The 20,444-nt window shown below is 41.5% G+C and overlaps 1 protein-coding gene across 14 annotated transcripts in view; it reads left to right on the top strand.

The window, feature by feature from the left end:
• The window catches only part of Bcl2l13 (BCL2 like 13), a 72,759-nt gene that overhangs the window by 14,669 nt on the left and 37,646 nt on the right, over positions 1 to 20,444 (top strand). For 8 of the 14 annotated variants that reach the window (XR_010050662.1, XR_010050663.1, XR_010050661.1 and 5 more), the window contains exons 2-3: positions 5,268 to 5,438; positions 16,414 to 16,521. Coding sequence is in view for 8 of the 14 variants with exons in the window: in XM_063258644.1 (XP_063114714.1) it covers positions 5,318 to 5,438; positions 16,414 to 16,521 (229 nt within the window). In the remaining 6 variants the exon portion in view is untranslated. Of the gene's footprint in view, positions 1 to 1,718; positions 1,839 to 5,267; positions 5,439 to 16,413; positions 16,522 to 20,444 lie in introns of those variants that run through there. The other 6 variants (XM_063258645.1, XM_004999837.4, XM_013156323.3 and 3 more) reach the window with 5 other exon arrangements.

Below are 20,444 nucleotides of genomic sequence, written 5' to 3'. Positions count from 1 at the left end.
TCACATGAAAGTTTTATGTTGTAGGTGATGGGAAGTGACCTTAGAAACTGAAGAAAATTGGGTTCCAGTCTTGGCTCTTGTCAGTTACCTCCTGGTTGTAGACAATACAGACTGGTTTCAGCTTGCCTGCTTTTCAGGTGATGCTGTGACCCAGTGTGGCTCCTGAGGTTCTTGGGCCAAGGACTGGGAAAGGATGAGAAAAATACAAGACAAAGCTGGGGTCAAGACAAAGTTGATGGGAGGAAAGGTACTGCCCAACCAGTGCGGCATGTTTATTTTATTATTTATTTATTTATTTTTTCTTTTTTCTGGGAATTGAACTCACGACCACCTGCTTGCAAGGCAGGTGCTTATGCCACTGAGCTAAATCCCCAGCCCCAAGGCATGTTTATTTATACCCTCCAGAGAAGACTGTCAGTTTCAACCCCACTGCCTGGCAACTGGTTTGCCTGGCTGGCCTGGGCCCCTTGTCTTCTTGGTGCTAGAACAACTTGTGTACATAGCTTGTTTTGTTCTGTTTTTTCTGGACTGGTTTGCTTTAGTCCCACATATGTGATTAGTCTCCAGCTTTAATGGCTCCCTACCAAAGTGGTGCTTCTGTGCTTCAAACCTAGGGCCTCTAACATTCTACACAAGTGCTCTACTACTGAGCCACATTCCCGGATTTCGTCTTTCCTAAGCAGAAAAGTAACTTATGGGAAGGATGTTTGGTAGCTCAGGAAATGAATGGGAAAGCTGGGAAATTAGCCTGGAGCAACAGGCAGGATACTTGGGAGAAACAGCTGTAGACTTGGCAAGGGTCAGTCCATGGGAATAGGATAGTTAGGACACTGCTGCTGGACCATTGTCCTGACCTTGCTGAAGTGTACTGTCCATTCTGAATTATCTTTAAGTCATTCCAGATTCCAGATCCTATATTGCAGGTACGGGTGTCACATATTTGTTTGTACAGAAAAATGGGAGAAAAGATGGCCCAGTTTTTGTAGCATAGGCCAAGGGATTTCTGTTTCCAACCAAGGATTATAGAGCCCGGACTGCTCCAGAGTAAGAAATTGGGTTCAGATGGCAGACAGGCAAAAAATAAAGAAAACACAAGGGCAGATGTCTGTTACAGTGCTGCCACTGCCTGGTACCTGATCGACTTTAGAAAACTTCTCTTTCTGAGCTTCCTTTTTGTTGTTTCTTTAAAACATCCTCCTCCCACCACCTTTTGCAATTGCAAAGTTTAATTGCAAAGAAAAAAGTAAAAGTGAAGGATGAGGGAGAAACTGGTTCTGCACAGTGAGTTTGGCCCAAGTAAAAGAGCAAAAAACAAAGAGCAAAAGATGAGCACCCTGGAGGAAGTAGTATAGGCTATCTTAGGAAAAGCCACAATAGCCTTTTTTTTTAAACAAAACAAAACACAACACAACACCTAAATCACTAATTTGCTCAGACTGGGCTGAAACTTGCAATCCCTCTGCCTCAGCCTCCTAGAGTGCTGGATTAGAGGCATTTGCCACCATGCCTGGCTGAGTTTCCAAACTTTTCTTATACATAAAATTTTAATAGTATCCTCCCAATGTTGAATAGTAGTAGCAAAAAAGTAAGATAAAATATTTAAAGAATGTGGTTGATACAACTTTCGTTCCTCTGATGCAAGCTATAACACATTTTCCCTTTTTTGGAGTATGTATCAGTGATCTTCAAATATCTTTTTTTCTTTCTTTCCTTTTAAGAGTAGGAAGAATTTATTGAGATAAAGGAAGCGTCTGTTTAAGAGGGACAGAAGAGGGCCTGGAAAGTGGGTTTCCCACCAACTCTGCTTCTCAAGGGTGTTTACTGAGTAAAGCCATGAGGTGAGGCAAGTGCAAGGTGGGACAAAACTTACCTTTGTAAGGTTACCAGGGTAGTCACCTGGGTAATACTGATCCTGTGGGAAATCACAAAGTGGGTGTGACGTGGGACAAGACTGTGGTAAACCAATAAGCTTACAACAGGTATAGTCGCTTGGGGAGTGTGGATTAAATGGGGATCAAATTGGGAAGCCTGTCCCACAGCAAGTGTGCATTAAAATACCTTTCTGATGTTTATGAGAACTGTTCAACTTCTGGGTTGGTCTAGGTCCTGCTGTTTTACATATTGAGTCTTTTTAAAAATCTAGTAGTAATTGCTCTTGAAATAGAAGCAAGAGGGACATTTAAATATTGAACCAAGATTCCTTTGGTAGTATAAGAAAATAGTGATACTAGTAGCAACTGTGAATGTACTGTTTCTTGGTGATGGAAATTGAACCCAAGACGGTGTGCATTGTAGGCAAGTGACCTACTAGACTCTCTCAGCCTGATGGACTTTTAAAATTTACACACACACATACATTTTTTTGAAATGGGGTCTTTCTGTGTAGTTCAAGCCAGCTTTGAACTCATTATGCAGCCCAATGTGACCTTTAACTCATGGGGATTCTCCTGCCTCAGCTTTCTGAGTGTTGAAACTACAAGTGTGTACCACCTCACCCAGCTATGGACTTTTTTCCAAAAAGATAGTAGCCATTCTCAGCAGATCTTTATATAGAGATTCTTTGTGTTTCAGTTTTGGTGGGGAGTCCTGGGGATTGAACCTGGGACCTTTATACTGAGCTATACTCTGGCCCATTTTTTTCCTTTTTTAGTTTGAGACAGTGTCTCATAAATCACTCACTTGCCCAGATAGGCTTAAAATCCTCCTGCTTCAGCCTGCTAGAGTGCTGGGAATACAAGTGTGTCTACCATTCCTGGTATGAGTTTCAAATTCTTCATTTTCTCCCATTCACCAACATAGTACATTTCTCTTAGTTGTCAGCTGCAGTTTGAAAATACTAAATGTGTAATCCCAGCACTTGGGAGCAGGAGGATTGCTGTGAATTCGAGTCCAGCCTGGGATGCAAAATGAGCTCAAAGACAGCTGAACTGCATAGTGAAACCTTGACTCAAAAAAGACAAATAAATAAATAAATGGTACTGGGGATTGAGCCTAACTTGTTCCCATTGCTAGTGCTTTTATTTTTTACTTTGAAAAAGGGTTTCACCAAGTTGCCCAGGCTGGGCTTGAATTTGAAATCATTCTGCCTCGGCCTCCCAAAGGCTGGAAATTACAGGCGCGTACCACCATGTCCAGAAGGCAAATTTAAAACCTACTGAAACAGTAGGTTTTAAATTGCACACCATTCTGAGTAGCATGCTGAAGTCTTGCATGTGCAGCCCAAGGAATGGTTACCCTTTTGGCTAGTGTATCCGCGGAGTATTTGCTGCCCACTTGGCAGCTGTCTTTTCTCTCAGATGCGCTGTCTTGGTATGGCATAGCTTTCATTTAAAGGTACCTTACATTACTTCAGTATAGCTCCAAAGAGCAGGAGATGTTAGCAAAGATGTTAGCATAGAGAGCTCCTTTAATAAGGGAAAAGTAAATGTTTCCAGGTTAAGGAAAGACTGAAAATAACATATACTGAAGTTGCTAAGATTTGTGGCAAGAGAGAAACAGTGTTTTTAGGGCTTGGTACTGGTACGTGTGAAACAAGGAAGAGGGGCATGGTGGCACTCCAGTATCTGGGAGGCTGAGACAGGAGGACCAGTAACTCAGTAACTTACTAAGACCCTTTTTCAAAATAAAAAAAATTTTTTTTTAACTTTTTTTTTGTCTTTTTCCTTTTTATCGGTACCAGGGATTGAACTCACAACTGCCTGCTCGCAAGGCAGGAGCTTATGCCGCTGAGCTAAATCCCCAGCTCCCAAAATAAAAAAATTAAAGGCTGAGACTGTAGCTCAGTGTAAAGGCTTTGGATCAAGTACCACACAGACATACAATTAAGTAAAATGTAATGTACATAGAATTTGGTACTCTTAGTGATTTTAGGCATCACCTGAGGATCACGGAGTGTATCATTCATGGATATAGAAGGTTCAAATGATGTATTTGTTGAAGTCTTTTTTTTTTTTTTTTTTTTGGTACCGAGGATCAAACTCGACTACCCACTTACAAGGCAGGCACTTGTGCCACTGAGTTAAAACCCTGGCCCTGCTGAAGTCTTTTGTTTTGCTTTGTTTTTCTTTTTTTGGTCTTTTTCCTTTTTATCGGTACCGGGGATCGAACTCACGACCGCCTGCTTGCAAGGCAGGTGCTTATGCCGCTGAGCTAAATCCCCAGCCCCTCTGCTGAAGTCTTAAAGGAGTTTCTTTTTTAAGAAACTAAAGTTAGCCAGTTGCAGTGATGCATGCAGGAGGCTGAGGCAAGAGAATCATGAATTTGAGACCAGCGTGGTCTACATAGTGAGTTAAGTACCAGCCTGCACTATATATCCATCCCCTGTTTTAAAATAATTATAAAATATAGTAAATAAAATAGAAACCACAGTTATTTGAAAAGCTTAATGGCACATAAAAAATTTATGTGAAAGTTATTAAAGTATATGGTAGATAAAACAGCTCCCCAGGTCCATCAGAAACAGTGAGAGTTATGGGGTTCATTAGATGTAATTAGGATGCCTAGTGAAGAGATGCAGATTAAAGCAGTGTAAGTAAAGTCCCAGAGTGTATGGTCCACTCAAGGACCCAGGTTGTGTCTGGTTGCTTTGGCCTCCTCTGTTGTGGTGCCCCTTGAATGTCAAACCAGGGTCAGGGCCACATGCACATTCAAGAGGAGGAAGGAGGAACATCTATGGTGTAGGGCTCACAAATTTCACTTGTAACGTCTCACAGCTCTCTGGGTCAGGCTGATCTTAGAGGACACTGAGCTGTGAGGAAGACTGTGACCTGTAGTCTCTACCTACATGGCTTTGGGTCTCGCTAAATTTTTCTTTATTACTAAAAGAACAGAACATACACTAGGGTGGACGTGAAGGATGTCACTGTGTGTGTTTGCCACATAGGTGAAAACAAACCAGGAAGAAAAAAAGAGTTTGCTTTTGATGTGAAATCTGGGTATATAAATTGCCATTTTCCCTGGGCATGGTGGCACATGCCTGTAATCCTAGCTCTTGGGAGGATGTGACAGGAGAATCACAAGTGTCGGGCCTGCCTGAGCTACACATGGAGTTTGAGGTCAGCCTGGGCTACCCAATGGTACCTTGTCTCAAAAACTAAAAAGTAAATAAATAAATTGCCACTTACATGCAAGTTAAATAGTTCACATTTTGAAAGATCATCAGAAAGAAAATTCTGAGACACAGTTATGTTGTTACTCAGTTGAATAATTGGAATCAGTGGGAAAATGTACTGTCATGTGATGAACTGAAGAAACTCTTCTGTTTTTAGGTCTGACACATCTATAAGTAGACCTCTGGGAAACTCTGCCAGTCAAGTCAATGGCGTCTTCTACTACAGTGCCTCTAGGATTTCACTATGAAACCAAGTATGTGGTTCTCAGCTACTTGGGACTCCTTTCTCAGGAGAAGCTGCAAGAGCAACAGTTTCCCTTATCTCAAGGTATTGTCTTTGGATTCCGGTGGTTACATCAGTTCTAATGAGGCTTCAAATGTAGAAGTGTTGGTTTCTTTGTGATTTATATCTACAGTTATAAGACAGCTAATATTGATAAGTTTATTTAGTTTTTGAGCATGCAAATAAATAGAAGCTGATCTGTCTTTTACTCTTAAGAGTAAGAGATTTTACTCTTAAAGTTAGAATTGTATAATTTTGCAAGTCTATAATCCCAGTGCTTGAGAGGCTGAGGCAGGGAGGATCATAAGTTTAAGGGGAGCTAAGGATTGAATTCGGGGCCTTGTGCACATTTAGTAAGTTCTCTGCAACTGAGCTACATCCCCAGCCCTCTTTATTTTGATACAGGATTTCCCTAAGTTGCCCAGGCTGGCTTAGTCTCTCAGGTAGCTGAGATGATAAATGTAGTGGCATTCTATACAATACATAATTATTGTTAAACTTTAAAAAGTATGGGTCTTTTTTTGGGGGGCGGGTAACAGGTTGAATTCACAACCTCATGCTTGCCAGGTAGGTACTTGTGCTGCTGAGCTAAATCTAACACCCTAAAATTAAGGTTCTTTAATTGACTTTATTTCAGTGGTAATTAGTTTATACAGTCATTTCGTATGTCTGTTAGACTCAGAAATTTTAGAGGCTTGGGACAATGCTCACTGGTAGAGTGCTTGCTAGGCTTGGCATATATAAGGCCCTGGGTTCAGTCCTCAGCACTGAAAAAACAAACTGACCAAGCAAATCAAATCAAACAAAACAGAACAGAGATGTTAGCACAGTTCTTTGTATTAGGCAGTTGTGTGTATCCATCTTGTTTTCTTTGGGTAATGGGAATGGAACCCAGGGCCTTGTGCATGCCAGCCAGGTGCTTTTCTCTGAGGCGTCCCCCAGTCACTCCACGCCAGGCTTACAGGACAGAATTAGTGCAGAATTGGTTTTCTTCATTACAAGTTATGTCATCTTAAATATTTATTTAGCAGTACAATTGTATAATTATTGTATAATTGTACAATGTTTATTTTATAAGTAAAGTTGTACTATTTTATAAATAGTACAATTATTTATTTAAAAGTACAACTCTTGAGCGTGTTGTACTTTTGGAAGTCAAATCCTTTTTTTTTTGTATGTGTAGTAGTAGGAAGGAAACCTAGAGCCTTGTGTATGGTAGGTAAGTACTGTACCACTGGACCACATGTCCAGTTTCTGAATCAACTTAAATACCCTAAGGTGGGTACTTAATAAACTACTTAAATAAAATTATATCAAAAATGACTTAAAAATTTTTTTTTGAGGCAGAGTCTTGCTCTGCAGTACAGGCTGCCCTTGAACTTACTATGTAGCTCAAGCTGGTCTTAAGCTCACAGCAATCCTCCTGCCTCAGTCTCCCAAAAGGTGGGATTACAAGTGTATGCCACCATATCTAACTAGACTGGATTTTGTCAGTTTGGTTGTGTTTTTTTCTTTGTTTTTATTTTTGGTAATACTAGAACTTGAACCCAGAGAGCTTCTGTAATAAGTTACATCCCTAGCATTTTTGTGGGGGGGTCTTTTTTTTTTTTGTCCTTTTCCTTTTTATCAGTACTGGGGATCGAACTCACGACTGCCTGCTTGCAAGGCAAGCGCTTATGCCACTGAGCTAAATCCCCAGCCCCTTTGTGGGGGTCTTTTTCTGACAAGGTCTAATGTGTAGTTTAGGCTGGCTGACTTTGAGCTCACTTTGTATCCTACCCCACGCTGGTCTCAAATGCTCAACGGTTGTCCTGTCTCAGCTTCCCAAGTGCTGGGTCTTACAGGCCTGTGCCACCATACTGGGCACCAGTCCTGTTTAATTAAAAAAAATTTTTTGGGGGGGTCTTTTCAAGGATTTCACATTCAATTTAGGCTGGCCATGAACTCACTTTGTAGCCCAGGCTGTCCTCACAGCAGTTCTCCTGCCTCAGCCTCCTGAGTGCTGGGATTACAGGTGTGTACCACCACACTTGGCCAGTGTTACTTTTTATTTTGAGATGGGGTTTTAGTAAATTACTTTGGCTGGATTTGAATTTGGAATTTTCCTTGCCTCAGTCTCTCAGAGGGCTGGGATTTCAGATACCTGTTACTACATCTGACTAGAAAGGATTTTGTTTTTCAGTCCTGGGGCTCAAACCCAGTGTCTTGCACGTTAGACAAGTGCTCTGCCACTGAACAACGTGCCCTGCCCCTGACTGTATTTCTTTTTTTTTTTCTTTTTCGTTTTTATCGGTATCAGGGATCAAACTCACGACTGCCTGCTTGCAAGGCAGGTGCTTATGCCGCTGAGCTAAATCCCCAGCCCCCTGACTGTATTTCTTAACATTGCCTGTCTCAGCCAGACCTGCTCTTAATACTTATGTGTTTTGCTCATTATTGACTTGTTCTTTTTTTTGTCTTTTTCATTTTTATCGGTACCGGGGATTGAACTCATGACCGCCTACTTGCAAGGCAGGTGCTTATGCCGCTGAGCTAAATCCCCAGCCCCTGTTCTTTTTTTTTTAATTGGTACCGGGGATCGAACTCACGACCATGCACTTGCAAGGCAAGTGTTTATGCTGCTGAGCTAAATCCCTAGCCCCTACCGACTTGTTCTTTAAAACCAGGCTCCAGGCTTACTCCTGACTTTTTTTTCCACTCAAGCTTTGGTGCTCTAGAATGGTAGACACTTGTGATAGTAATGACTAACATCCATGTCTGTTTCTTTTCTGGGCCTGTAGAAAGTTGCTTTTAGCTGGAGCCATGCTACTAGTCCTAACAATGAAATATGAACAGAAGTGGTTCATAGACTATGGCCTTTATGAGCCAAGATGCCTTTTGCCTGTTGTTTTTCCCCTGCTTTGTTGTGTGTGTCTGTTGTAGACAAGGAACATTCATTTTCATGACAGAACCACTGTTAGGCTGGATAGCTGAGTGACTGTGTAGAGCAAGCTCCTTGCCATCCAGTTCTCCAGGTTAAACGCATAACGTAAGGGAGAGATGGGTCTTCCACATAAGCAACTAAAATTCCTGCTCTGTTTTGTTACTGCAGCATAGACTAACCTAACATAATTAATGTACTTACTATTGTCTTTGTGCTGCTATAATAAAGTACAGTACCTTAGACTGTATAATTTCTAAATGATAGAAATTTCATTGCACGGTTCTGTAGTCTGGGAAGTCCCAAGATGGGGTTGCTAACAGGTTCACTGTCCAGTGAGGGCCTGTCTCTGCTTCTAAGTGGTTCCTTGCATGCTGTATTCTCCCAAGGGAACACAGGCTGTGCGCTCACATGGTGGAAAGAACAGAAAGGTAGAGTGACCTAGCTGGTCCCCTCCCAAGTGCCACTTCATTCCTAAGTGCAGTGCTCTGTTGGGCTTGTCACCTTCCAAAGACCGTACCCCTAACTATTCAGGGAGGTTTAAGTTTCAACGTCAATGTCAGAGAGGACACACACATGTGGACTGTAGCACCACATACACATAATATGGTCAGCAGTTGTCTGGTTTGCCCAAGATTAAGTAAAATTGGGGAAACCCTGGGCAAACAGTTAAGTGGTCACCGTAAAAAAGACATACTTTCTGAATTGTGCTTATTTGTATTATTTCCTAAACAGATTCCATAATCCACAAAACTAGCTCTTTTCAACCTTTGTGATTTACAAAATTTGGGAGGACTTTAGGGATTTATGTACCTGTATTTACATGATTTTCCTTCCTCCTGTAATCTCAGGCAGTGTTTTGTTTTGTTTTGTTTTGAATACAGGGTCTTGCTATATAGCCCAGGAAGGCCTTGAATTACAGTGTAGCGTAGGCTGGTCCTGAACTCATAGCAATCCTCTGCTTCAGCCTCCTGAGTGCTAGGATTACCTGCATGCGCCACCATGAATGAATTTTAGAGCTGGAATATGATCGTTGCTGACTCATCTGACTCTTCATTTAGAACTGAAGTTCTAAATGACCTGAGGTGCTAAAGTCTGTTTATCTTTGAAATATTTTCTCTTGGGTTTATAGTGCAGGATTTACGCCGTATTGGCCCTACTATGTAGCGCCATCCTTTAGAAAGTTTGTTGGAGAGGATTAATTAAATGAAAAATCACTGACTCTGTCTGTGTCATTGGTTAGCTAAGTAGCCTTTTGTACCCTAACAGCCATAGACTTTGCCTGGTTTAGGCTTTCCACATGACTTATTATCAGCTATGACAACTTGTCCTGTTTAGTCATCATCACATTAGTCTCATGAGAATAGGTGCTCCTCTGATCAGCTGCTTTCCTTTAATCTGGGGGGTGAGGCATAAGGTGACTAAGACATGATTGTGATTTACTTTATAGGATGTTGGTGAAAGTGGTACTGTTGATGGGATGTGTAGGTGTGTTTTAGGTATGCAGATTTTGTAAAAAGAGGCAGATGACAGATGGCAAAGCATCATACATTCCTTATTTGTCACTGTATGTCTAAAATTATCGCTTTCTAGCATTCAATAATAGCATTTCTTTTTGTCCTTCAGTCATTTAAGTAGCCTTACCATGTATGGAAACAGACTTTTTTTGATAACTGATTATTTAATTCCTCTGAATTTATATGTCACTTTTTTGTTTTGCCTATGAAAGTGACATATAAATTCAGAAAGGCTTCTTACTTCTCTTTAATGCAGTAAGGCTTTAATCTGTGTGTATTTGTCTGCATGTTGTAAGACTGGGAGTCGGCATCGCAGAAGGTACTCTATGCTGGACATAAGTCTTAGACAAAGGAAATATATCAGAGTCCTTATCTGGTCAGAAATGTGATAAAGATATCAAGCAATGTAGTACAGTATATATATATTTAAGTGTTAAATTATGTGGCACAGACTAAATGTTTCACTGACCTTTAAAAATAGTCACTGAAGGGGCTGGGGATTTAGCTCAGCGGCATAAGTACCTGCCTTGCAAGCAGGCAGTCGTGAGTTCAATCCCTGGTACCGGTAAAAACGAAAAAGACAAAAAAAAAAGTCACTGAAGACATCGTGGAGAAGTAGAGACAATTGAATTGGCCCTTGAAGGGTAGACAGAACTTGAAGAATTAGGAAAAGGAAAGATGATCCATGGAAGGTAGAGATGTAACTCACTGTGTTTCACTTGTTGGATAACAAAGAAATCAGCAGTGAATTTATACTGAATTATTATTATTTTTGTCTTTTTCCTTTTTATCGGTACCAGGGATCGAACTCACGATTGCCTGCTTGCAAGGCAGGCGCTTATGCTGCTGAGCTAAATCCCCAGCCCCTATACTGAATTATTTTTGATAAAAATTCCTCATCATATATAATTTAATATATCTTGTGAGAATATGTAATAAAAGATCTAAATAATATAATTTCCATAGTAGAAATAACAGGTCATATATATAATCTATAAGGTCCTGTACAGTTGTACTACTGTTGAGCAGTTCTCAGTCAAAGCCAGAAGAAAGTGAAAAAAAAAACATAGATACTTTGTCCAGGAATCATTTTCCCATAACTGGAAGCTAAACTCTTCATTTGGATGGAACGTGGTTCTGCACCCACAGCATTATAATACAGGGCACAGAGAAATGAGTAGAAAGTGTCATTATCAAATGTAGTGTTATGCTTCAAAGCATTGCCTTTCAACATGATTTTGGATAAAGGTAAGAAAATTGCACCAAAGTGCAACTTGATTACAGGTAACACTATCTAAGGGACCTTGATTGTCTGTCTTCAGTTTTCTGATGATGGTCCAGATTAATGTGAAAATAACTAGAATGGAGAGGATTGGAGAAGGCATTCAGGCAATCTGATGTTTTGGGTCATGTCAGAAACCTTATTAAAAATCTGGTCCACTAGATGCTATGGCAAGAGTTTGAAATGTTTTATGTGTCTGACTATGTAAAGGTCAAAGTTTGGCATTCATGGTACACACCTATAGTCCCAGCACTCTGGGAGACTAAGCAGGAGAATTGCAACTCTGAGCCCAGCCTGGGCAATTTAGCTAGATGCTGTCTCAAAATAAAAAAGGTCTGTGGAGCCAGGGTTATAGCTCAGGGACATACAGCCTACCTGGCAAGCACAAGATCCTGAGTTCAATTCCTGATACCAAAAAACCTGAGTGCGAGGTACATGCCTATAATCCTGGCATTCAGTAGGCTGAGGCAGGAGGATCTTTGAGTTTGAGGCCAGCCTGCATTACTTAGTGAGACCCTGTCACATAATGACAAAGGGGAAAAAAAAAAAGCCTGGGGGTTGGTGGGTAGCTCAGTGCAGAGGCCTTGCTTTCATTCTAAAAGGCAGGCTAAGAGTGAAGTAGTACCAGATGTGTATTTCAAAGTGTTTTTGTGGAGTTTAGAAGGCAAACCAAAAATTTTTTCAACCTGATTTTTAACCTACTGTCATGGAAACATGTTTAGAATCGGTAGGCAAAAGACAAATTCCTCTCTCTCTTTTTTGAGATGGGTTTGCTGTGGGTGCAGGCTGACCTTGAGCTCACTGTGATGTGCAAGCTGGCCTCATTCATATGGTAACCCTCTTGCCTCAGTATCTTGATGCTTGGATTGCAAATGGGTCCTACCATGCCTGGCCTGGAAACATTTTGAAAAGTGAAAGGGATTAGTGAATGGGAACTACTATCTGTGGGGCTTCTGTGGGGATCAGACCCAGAGCGTTGCACATACCAGACATGTGGTTTACCATAGCACCTCCGTTGGACATTTTGATGTGATAGTACTTGATTTATTAATCTCATTAACTTTGACAACACCCTTTATGGTAGGTATTATTTTCGCATTTTATGTAAAAGGAGAGGATGAAGGGATGATTATCCTTACATAAGTCATATGTAGTGATGAATTGGAATGCAAGGCTCCACAATGTATCTCCCACCTTACTGAGCTGCCTTCTAAGAAGCTGGAAAGGAGCTGGACAAACATAATGGCATATTCCTGTGAACCCAGCACTCAGGAGTCCAAGGCAGGAGGATCACAAATTTGACACTAGCCTGGGCTACATAGTGAGTTCAAGTTTAGCCTGAACTACATAGTGAGATCCTGTCAACAAAACAAAACAAAATGCTAAAAGAGATAATTGACCTTAAATTGTTAAGTACCAATTGGATTTTCTCCCATATACTTTCCCCTTTCTCCATTATGTGCAAGAGACTAAAAACTTACTTACTTACTTAATTTATTTTTGTCTTTTTGAGACAGGGTCTCACTATACAGTTCAGGCTGGCCTTGAGCTCACTTTGTAGCCCAGGTTGATCCTGCACATGCAGTGACCCTTCTGCACGCCATCATGCCTGGCTTGTTTTATTTTTTTGAACATGGTTTCACTATGTAGTTCAGGTTGGCTTTGAACTCACTATGTAACCCAGGCCAGCCTTGAATTTGAAGTGATCCTCCTGCCTCAATCTCTCAATGCTGGGATTTCCGGTGTGTGCCGCCTTGCCTGGGTCAAGACCAAGAACTTTCTTTTCCTTTTGCTACATTAAAAACAGCGTGCATCCAGTACATTTGATTGTAGTTTTGTTATATTGGGGAATATAAATTTGTTCATGATAATAATCCTCCTCTTGGACTGCAGACTGCATGAATGAAGATTACATAAGGGGCCGTGATTGTCAGTGTTGGAAGGTGCTATGTTGATTAGCCAAACCTCTGGTCTCTGTTACTGTTCGTTATGTCAGAAAGGTTTCTGAGATGCTTCCTTCTGACCAGATGAGGAGGAGGGCATAGTCTGGATTGAAGTTTTGTGGTAAGTACTCAGGAGTAGGCTGACCTGGTTTCCAATTACAGCTCCTCTATAATAGTGGTAAAACTTATTCAAGTTTGGGTTTCTTCAACCTTTGTTTGTTATTAAGGTTTCTGGAGATTGAACCCAGAGTCTACAGTATGCTAAGCACATGCTATAATACTAAGCTACATCTCAGCAAGTTTCTTCATCTTTAAATGGGACTATTATATCTTCCCTTATAAGGTTGATCTGGAAATAAAACAACACACATGAAATATGCACCACAGTGCTTGTTAGTTGGCAGGTACTTTGTGAATCCTCACTGTTTTCCTGCCTCTCCTGAACTGACATATCCCATGTGAAGTTTTCAGGACCTGGACAAACCACAGTCTAGTCTGTGCTGCCTAGATGCTCATGATGATACCTGATGTAGTGTGTACTCTGTGTTAGGTCAGTGAAGGAGTGAAGACTAAGCAGATCTGCAGCTCGCTGGCGCCAATCCTTTGGTTTTTTTTTTTTTGCTGGAATTCCTTTTTTCTTTCTTTCTTTTTTTTTTTTTCTGGTACCAGGAATCAAACTCACAACCTTGCGCTTGCCAGGCAGGGTGCTTATGCCACTGAGCTAAATCCCCGGCCTTGGAATTCCTTTTTAAAAAAATGATACTGGGGGCTAGGGATTTAGCTCAGTGGGAGAAGCGCCTGCTTGATAAGTGATAGGTTTTGAGTTTGATCCTGGTACTAAAAAAAAAGAACATATAAAAAATGATACTGGAGATTGAACCAAGGGCCTTGTACAAGCCAGGCAAGTGCTCTATTAAAAAGCTATATTCCTAGCACTATTTATTTATTTATTTATTTACTTACATTTTTAAAAGACAGTCTTGCTTTATAACTCATGCTGGCCTTAAACTTACTATGTAGTTTAGGCTGACCTCAGATTTGTGGCAGTCGTCCTGCCTCAGCCTCCCAAGTGCTAGGATTGCAGGTGTGTGCTACCCTACCTGTCTGGTTTTATTTTGATGCAGTTTTATTCAATTACTCAAGGTAGCTGTGTACTTGCAGTCCTCCTACCTCAGCCTCCCACATAGTTGAAATTATAGAGTGTGGCACCAAACCTCAACATTTTGCAGGGATTCTTGCAAAGAGGAAGAGGAATATAGTTGATTGTAAGTTCCTTGCTTTATTGAGGGAGGGACTTCATTGTCACTCTTGACAATTTATTTCAGAACTCTTGGGAAATAAAGAATTACTCTTCCTTCACTGAAGCTTGGTTAGTAAATGTCTGAATCAACACCCTCTGATTATTGTTCATATAAACTTATATGTGACCAAACAGCCAAATCCCATTCTTGAACACCTTCAACATAAACCAGTTGTGTTATCAGTGTAACTGTGAGCCTGGCCAGGTCCCAGGATTGTGAATTCTGCTGAATATTCAATTGGTTTGAATCTTTTTATCAAAAGTTTTTTGTTCAAATAAAAATTTTTGCTCAACAGTACTGAAAAATCAAACCTGAAGAAAGATTACTCTGTTCCTGAAAAAATGTTATTACATATTACTGAGAACTAGAATTTTCTTTTTCTTTTTTTTCTTTTTGGTCTTTTTGAAGCAGGGTCTCTCTATGCAGTTCAGGTTGGCCTTGAGCTCTCTTTGTAGCCTAGGCTGGTCTCTGACTCACAACGATCCTTCTGCCTCAGCCTCCCAAGTGCTGGGATTACAGGCATGTGCCACCACACCCAGCAAGAAAGCTTTTCTCTTTTTCTCCCACTCTCCCTCTTTTGGTACTGTGTGATGTCGGGGATTGAACCCAAGGCCTCACACTGACCTGCAGTCCCCAGCCTTTTATTTGTTGAGACAGGGTTGCTCAGGCTGGCCTCAAGCTTGCAGTCTTCCTGCCTAGACCTGCAGAGCAGCTGGGATTATAAGTGTGGACCTTTGCATCCACCACTGTGAAGTTTTTGAAAAGGATGAAGTGCTGGGCTTTTGGATTTTTGATTCTGTACAGTGTACACTTGGAAGCATCATAGGAGGAAGCATCACAAGCAGTTCAGAGTGGAACCTGTGCTGTCAGTTTTGTATCTGAGCTCTGCTGCTGTGCAGCCGTGGTCACATCTGCTCTGCCTCATTTTTCCATCCACAAAATACGGGTAATAATAGTACCTACCTCAGGGCTGGCAGTGTAGCTCTGGCATAGTACCTGCCTGGCAAGTGCAAGGTCCTGAGTTCAGTTCCTGGTACCAAAATAATGATGATAATGCCACATCTCAGAGTTGCTGTAAGGATTTAATATATCTGTAAATACAAACATGTACATGCATGTGCATTGAAAGTAGTTAGTATAGTGCCCGACAGTTGGGTGTGTTGATGTTACTAAAGTGGACTTACCTCAATTTGAACTATCAAAAATAATTGTTCTGTTTTCAGGCTTTGACAGGGTCTTGTGTTTTTTTTTGTTTTTTTTTTTTTTGTCTTTTTTGAGACAGGGTCTCGCTATGCAGTTCAGGCTGGCCTTAAGCTCACTTTGTAACCCAGGCTGGTCTCAAACTCACAACAATCCTCCCACCTCAGCCTCCCGAGTGCTGTAATCCGAGATTACAGGCGTGAGCCACCACAGGGTCTTTGGTTTTTGTTTTAAACTGAGAAAACTCAAGGCCTTTGCGCTAAGCTACATCTTCACTCCTTTTTTATTTTCATTTTGAGATAGTGTCTTACTAAGGCATTAAGTTGCTCAGGCTAGACTTGAACTTGTGACCCTACTGTCTTAGTGTCCCAACTATATTCCCATCCCTTTATTTTTAGGTACTGGGGTTCAAACTGATGACCTCACACTTACTAGGCAAGTGCTTCAGCCACTGAGCTAAATCCCTGGCCCTCTTTTTATTTATTTATTTATTTATTTATTGTTTATTTTGTTTTTTTGGTACCAGGGATCAAACTCATGATCTTAGACTTTCCAGGCAGGTGCTTGTGTCACTGAGCTAAACTCCTGCCCCTTTTTATTTTTTATTTCATGACAGAGTCTCACTGAGTTGCTAAGGTACCCAGGCTGAATTTGAAGTTGGCATCGTCCTGCTTCATTCTAAGAGAGCTCCGAGTTTATATCCCTTTGCCACCAGTCTGTTTGTGGTTTTCTTAATGATTGCAGAAAGCGTCCCCTAACCTCTATCCTGAGTTTTGATTTTACATTGTCTGACTTAATAGCTAAAATGGCTTCTCTCTTCCTTTTTTGAGTGAGTAACCTTTCTTGGTTGGTTTCAGGGGTTCAACTAGGTACAGCTTCACAATCTCTGGACCCAGAAGTTGTATTAAAAGTTAAATCTGAAATTGAAGAAGAGCTAAAATCCCTGGACAAGGAAATTTCCGAAGGTCTGTTTATTCTTACTTTCTAAATTATCAAGTTTTGTTTGGTGTGGCTTACTGTTGATTTAGTTTGATGTTTATAATAGGATAGTCTCAGCATTATATAACTTCACTGGTATGGGATTGTAAGGGTAAAACTAGAAAATAGACTCCTTTCCTAGAAGATATATTTATAAAATTTAATGTTGAAGGGAAAAAAGTGAAAAACATACTTATTTTTGCATGCATGTGTGCTATAGTTACACTTACAATTTTGTTTTTGTTTTTTGTGTGTTTTTTTTTCCTTTTTTTTTTAAATTTTATTTTGAAAGTATACAACAGAACAAGTCAGAATAAAGCCAACTAGGATTATACAGTGAAATTGGTACAGAACTTCACAGCAGGTTACTGGGATACCAGTAATAGGTATCACAGTATATTTTGTTTTCTTTATAATAGTTGTTCTTTCAATCACATATATCAAAATGAGATGAAATATAGAATACTATAGAACTTATCAAAACAGAATATTGACTAGAGCAGTACCATTAATCAGAAAAGAGCAAAACAGTAATAAAAATATTTGCCTTCAAAGAAATGGTAGAAAAAGTCCCCCTTATTTGCTATGGCCAACCTTCCAGGAGATGCTCAGATTTCTGGTTCCCATTTGCTAATAGGTGGGTGGGGAGGGGAGAAGGAGGACAGGGGAAGTGGGATATTTGACTCTAGGCCATGTCGCAGTAGGTTCACTATTGCTTAGCAGGGAGGCAGGATGGTCATTTGTTTTCACAGCGTCCTCAGTTCCAACATGGCACGGATCTCAGGAGACACTGCTGGTTCTCCCCCTGGAAGGGCTCCCTGCTGTCCTTTTATAGCTCACTTCTCTTGCCCTCCCTCATCTCTCCACTGAACCCTGTTTCCTTTTAATGGAGAATGATATCTAGAATTCAAGGTTTGGGTGTTAGATGTGCTCATTGCTACCAAGTATTGTTACTCCCTGGTCTCTTTAGGAGATAAAATGTGACTTCCCCTCTCATATGTGTTTGTCTGAATGTATACATAATATACATTTGCATCCATGTGTATTTCCATATTTACTGATTGAAAATGGACTTCACTCTATTTCGTCCAATTCCAACCCAACACTGTTGGGCCTGTCCACTCCTTTCTATACCTGTACCTGTCTTCTGCATGAGAAACATGGCTCCTATTGTCTGTCCTTTTTTTAAATCCCACCTTGTATGTAACCATCTTACCATCCCTTTCCCTACACAGATGCCTGCCTTGTTCTTGGGGTGAACACATCCCTCTGCATGGGATATCACAAAGATATCCTCCCACTGTTCCCCCAACTCCCAGTAGGTGCTTTCTCTGCAGGGACTCCTGCATGGCACTGTCACTCTGAGACACCAGTGGGCTTCCCTTGCATGAGAATGCTGTAGCAAACTGCTCTGGATCATCACAGTGCTATCTGCATCTGAGGAGACATCTCCCTTATTCTGTTCATCTTGTGGCTTTGGGACTGAATGGCTCAAGAAAGAGAGGGGAAGGGGAAGGTGAAGAGGTTTAACTATTCAGTAATAAAAATAACCTAATCCAAAAAGCCCAAAAAAAAAAAAAAAAAAAAAAAAAACCAAAACCCAAAACAGAACAAAGCAAAGCAAAAAAAAAAAAAAAAAAAAAAAAAAAAAAAAAAAAAAAAAAAAAAGAAAAAGAAAAAGAAAAGAAAAGAAAAACCAATCCTAGTCCAACTGAGTAAAAGTTGAGCCACTTTAAAAACACAGAAGTGGGCAGAGGAGGGGCTGGGCGGATCCGGGCCGCCCGCATCGGCCTCCCTGCGCGTCCGGAGGACTGCGGATACCCCAGCCAGCAGGGAGGGACCACAGGTCCCCGAGGCACCGCGGCCCGTGGCGAGCGCCCAGCACACTCCGCCCAAATCCCAGACCGCTCCAGACCCTCCAGGCCACAGGCCGCGGTGCCTCAGGAACCTGCGATCCCTCCCTGCTTGCTGAGACATCCACAGTCCTCCAAACACACGGGGAGGCCGATGCAGGCGCCCCAGATCCGCCCAGCCCCTCCTCTGCACACCGATGGCTAGGTGCGGCAGTCCGAAACAGGCTGGGCTCCGGGGCTCAGCAGTTCTCCAAGCGCAGCCGGGATGGGGAGGTGGATATAGAGGCCTCAAACTCACTTCTCCACTCCACCGCACCCAGAAGCCTGGAGGGTCCGGAACAGTCCGAGGCCTGGGCAGAGTGCGCTGGGCACTCACCACAGGCCGCTGGCGCCCCAGGAACCTGCGATCCCTCCCCGCCCACCGAGACACCCACAGCTCCCCAGACACACGGAGAGGCCGACGCAGGCGCCCCAGATCCGCCCAGCCCCTCCTCTCTTGTGTGTGTTTTTGAGACAAGGTCTTGCTACGCCTTGGGCTTGCTTTGTAGCCTAGGCTGGTCTCGAACTTGCAACGATCACCCCACCTGGGTATAATATATTATTTGTAGCCACATATTTTGCACCTAACAACAACCTACTGTGTGTATATTGGGGGGTTGTCACTGGGGATCAAATCCAGGGCCTTGTGTATGCAAGGCAAGAGCTCTCCCAGTGAGCCACATCCCCAGCCTAGCATCCTACTCTTTTGTAGACAAGGTCTCACTGTATAGCAGCTTGGACTGGCTTTGTACTCACTATGTAGCCGAGGCTGACTTAGAATTCACAATCCTCCTGCCTCAAGTCTCCCAAGTGCTGGAACTATAGGTGTGCACCACCACGCCCAGCGTTTCCTTTATTATTGAAGGAACGTTTGAATTGCTTCTTGTTTTTCTTTCCATAAGTAGTATTGTATTAAATATCTTGGCTTTTGTCACAATACCTCTCCTGTATCTTTAGCGTGTAGCTTTATCTTGTTTTTTTTCCCTCTTTTATTAGGCCTGGCCTCATTCTGCAGAGCCAGTTTCTCCCTCACTCTTCACTTTTGTTTAAAAAAACAACACACACACAATTTAAATAATGCACCATTAAATATCTTGCTCAGTCATTTTTCTATAGCTTTATTGAGGTATGTATATTTCATATACCCTAAAATTCACCCATTTAAATAGTGCGATTCAGTTGTTTTTAATATAGTCACAGAATTATACAAACATCACTACAATCTAAATTTAGAACACTTTTAAATGCTCCAAAAAGAAACCCTATACATATTACTAATCATTTGCCTTCTCTATTACAATAGTCCCTAACCCCAACCCCCCACCCAAGGCAGCCACTGATCTGCTGTTTATTTCTGTGGCTTTGCCTATTATGGACATACAAGTAAAGAGAATCATACACTATGTGGTCCTTTGTGACTTGCTTCTACTTAGCATAATGTTTTCAAGGATCATTCGTGTTGTGTAGTGCGTATCAGTACTTCTCACCTTTGGTAGTTGAGTAATTTTGAATTGTGGATTTACCACATTTTATCCTTTCATCTATTAATGAATATTTAAGTTGTTCCTACTTTTTAGCTATTATATATAATGCTGCTATGAATATTCTTGTACAGGTTTTTAAGTGGACATATATTATTCAATAATTTGTTTTATTTTGTTAAGACAGGGTCCTGCAGTGTAATCTGGTCTGGCCTTGAACACACAAACCTCCTGCTTCTTTTTCTTTTTTTTCCTTCCTTCCTTCCTTCCTTCCTTCCTTCCTTCCTTGCTTGCTTCCTTCCTCTTTCTCCTCCTCCTCCTCTTCCTCTTCTTCTTTCTCTCTTCTCTCTTTCTCTCTCTCTTTCTTTCTCCTACAGTGCTGTGACTCAAGCCTAGCGTTGCATGCATGCTAGGCAAGTACTCTGTACCACTGAGCTACATGCCCAGCCTTGTCCAGTAATTTTTTTTCTGGTACCGGGGATCAAACTCACAACCTTGCCCTTGTCAAGCAGGCGCTTATGCTGCTGAGCTAAATCC

This window comes from Cavia porcellus, unplaced genomic scaffold, assembly GCF_034190915.1.
Source record: "Cavia porcellus strain 051 isolate PalLab524CR breed Dunkin Hartley unplaced genomic scaffold, mCavPor4.1 scaffold_11, whole genome shotgun sequence".
NCBI lineage: Eukaryota > Metazoa > Chordata > Mammalia > Rodentia > Caviidae > Cavia > Cavia porcellus.
The sequence above is the reverse complement of the archived record's forward strand: the minus strand, read 5'-3'. Positions and strand labels throughout refer to the sequence as shown.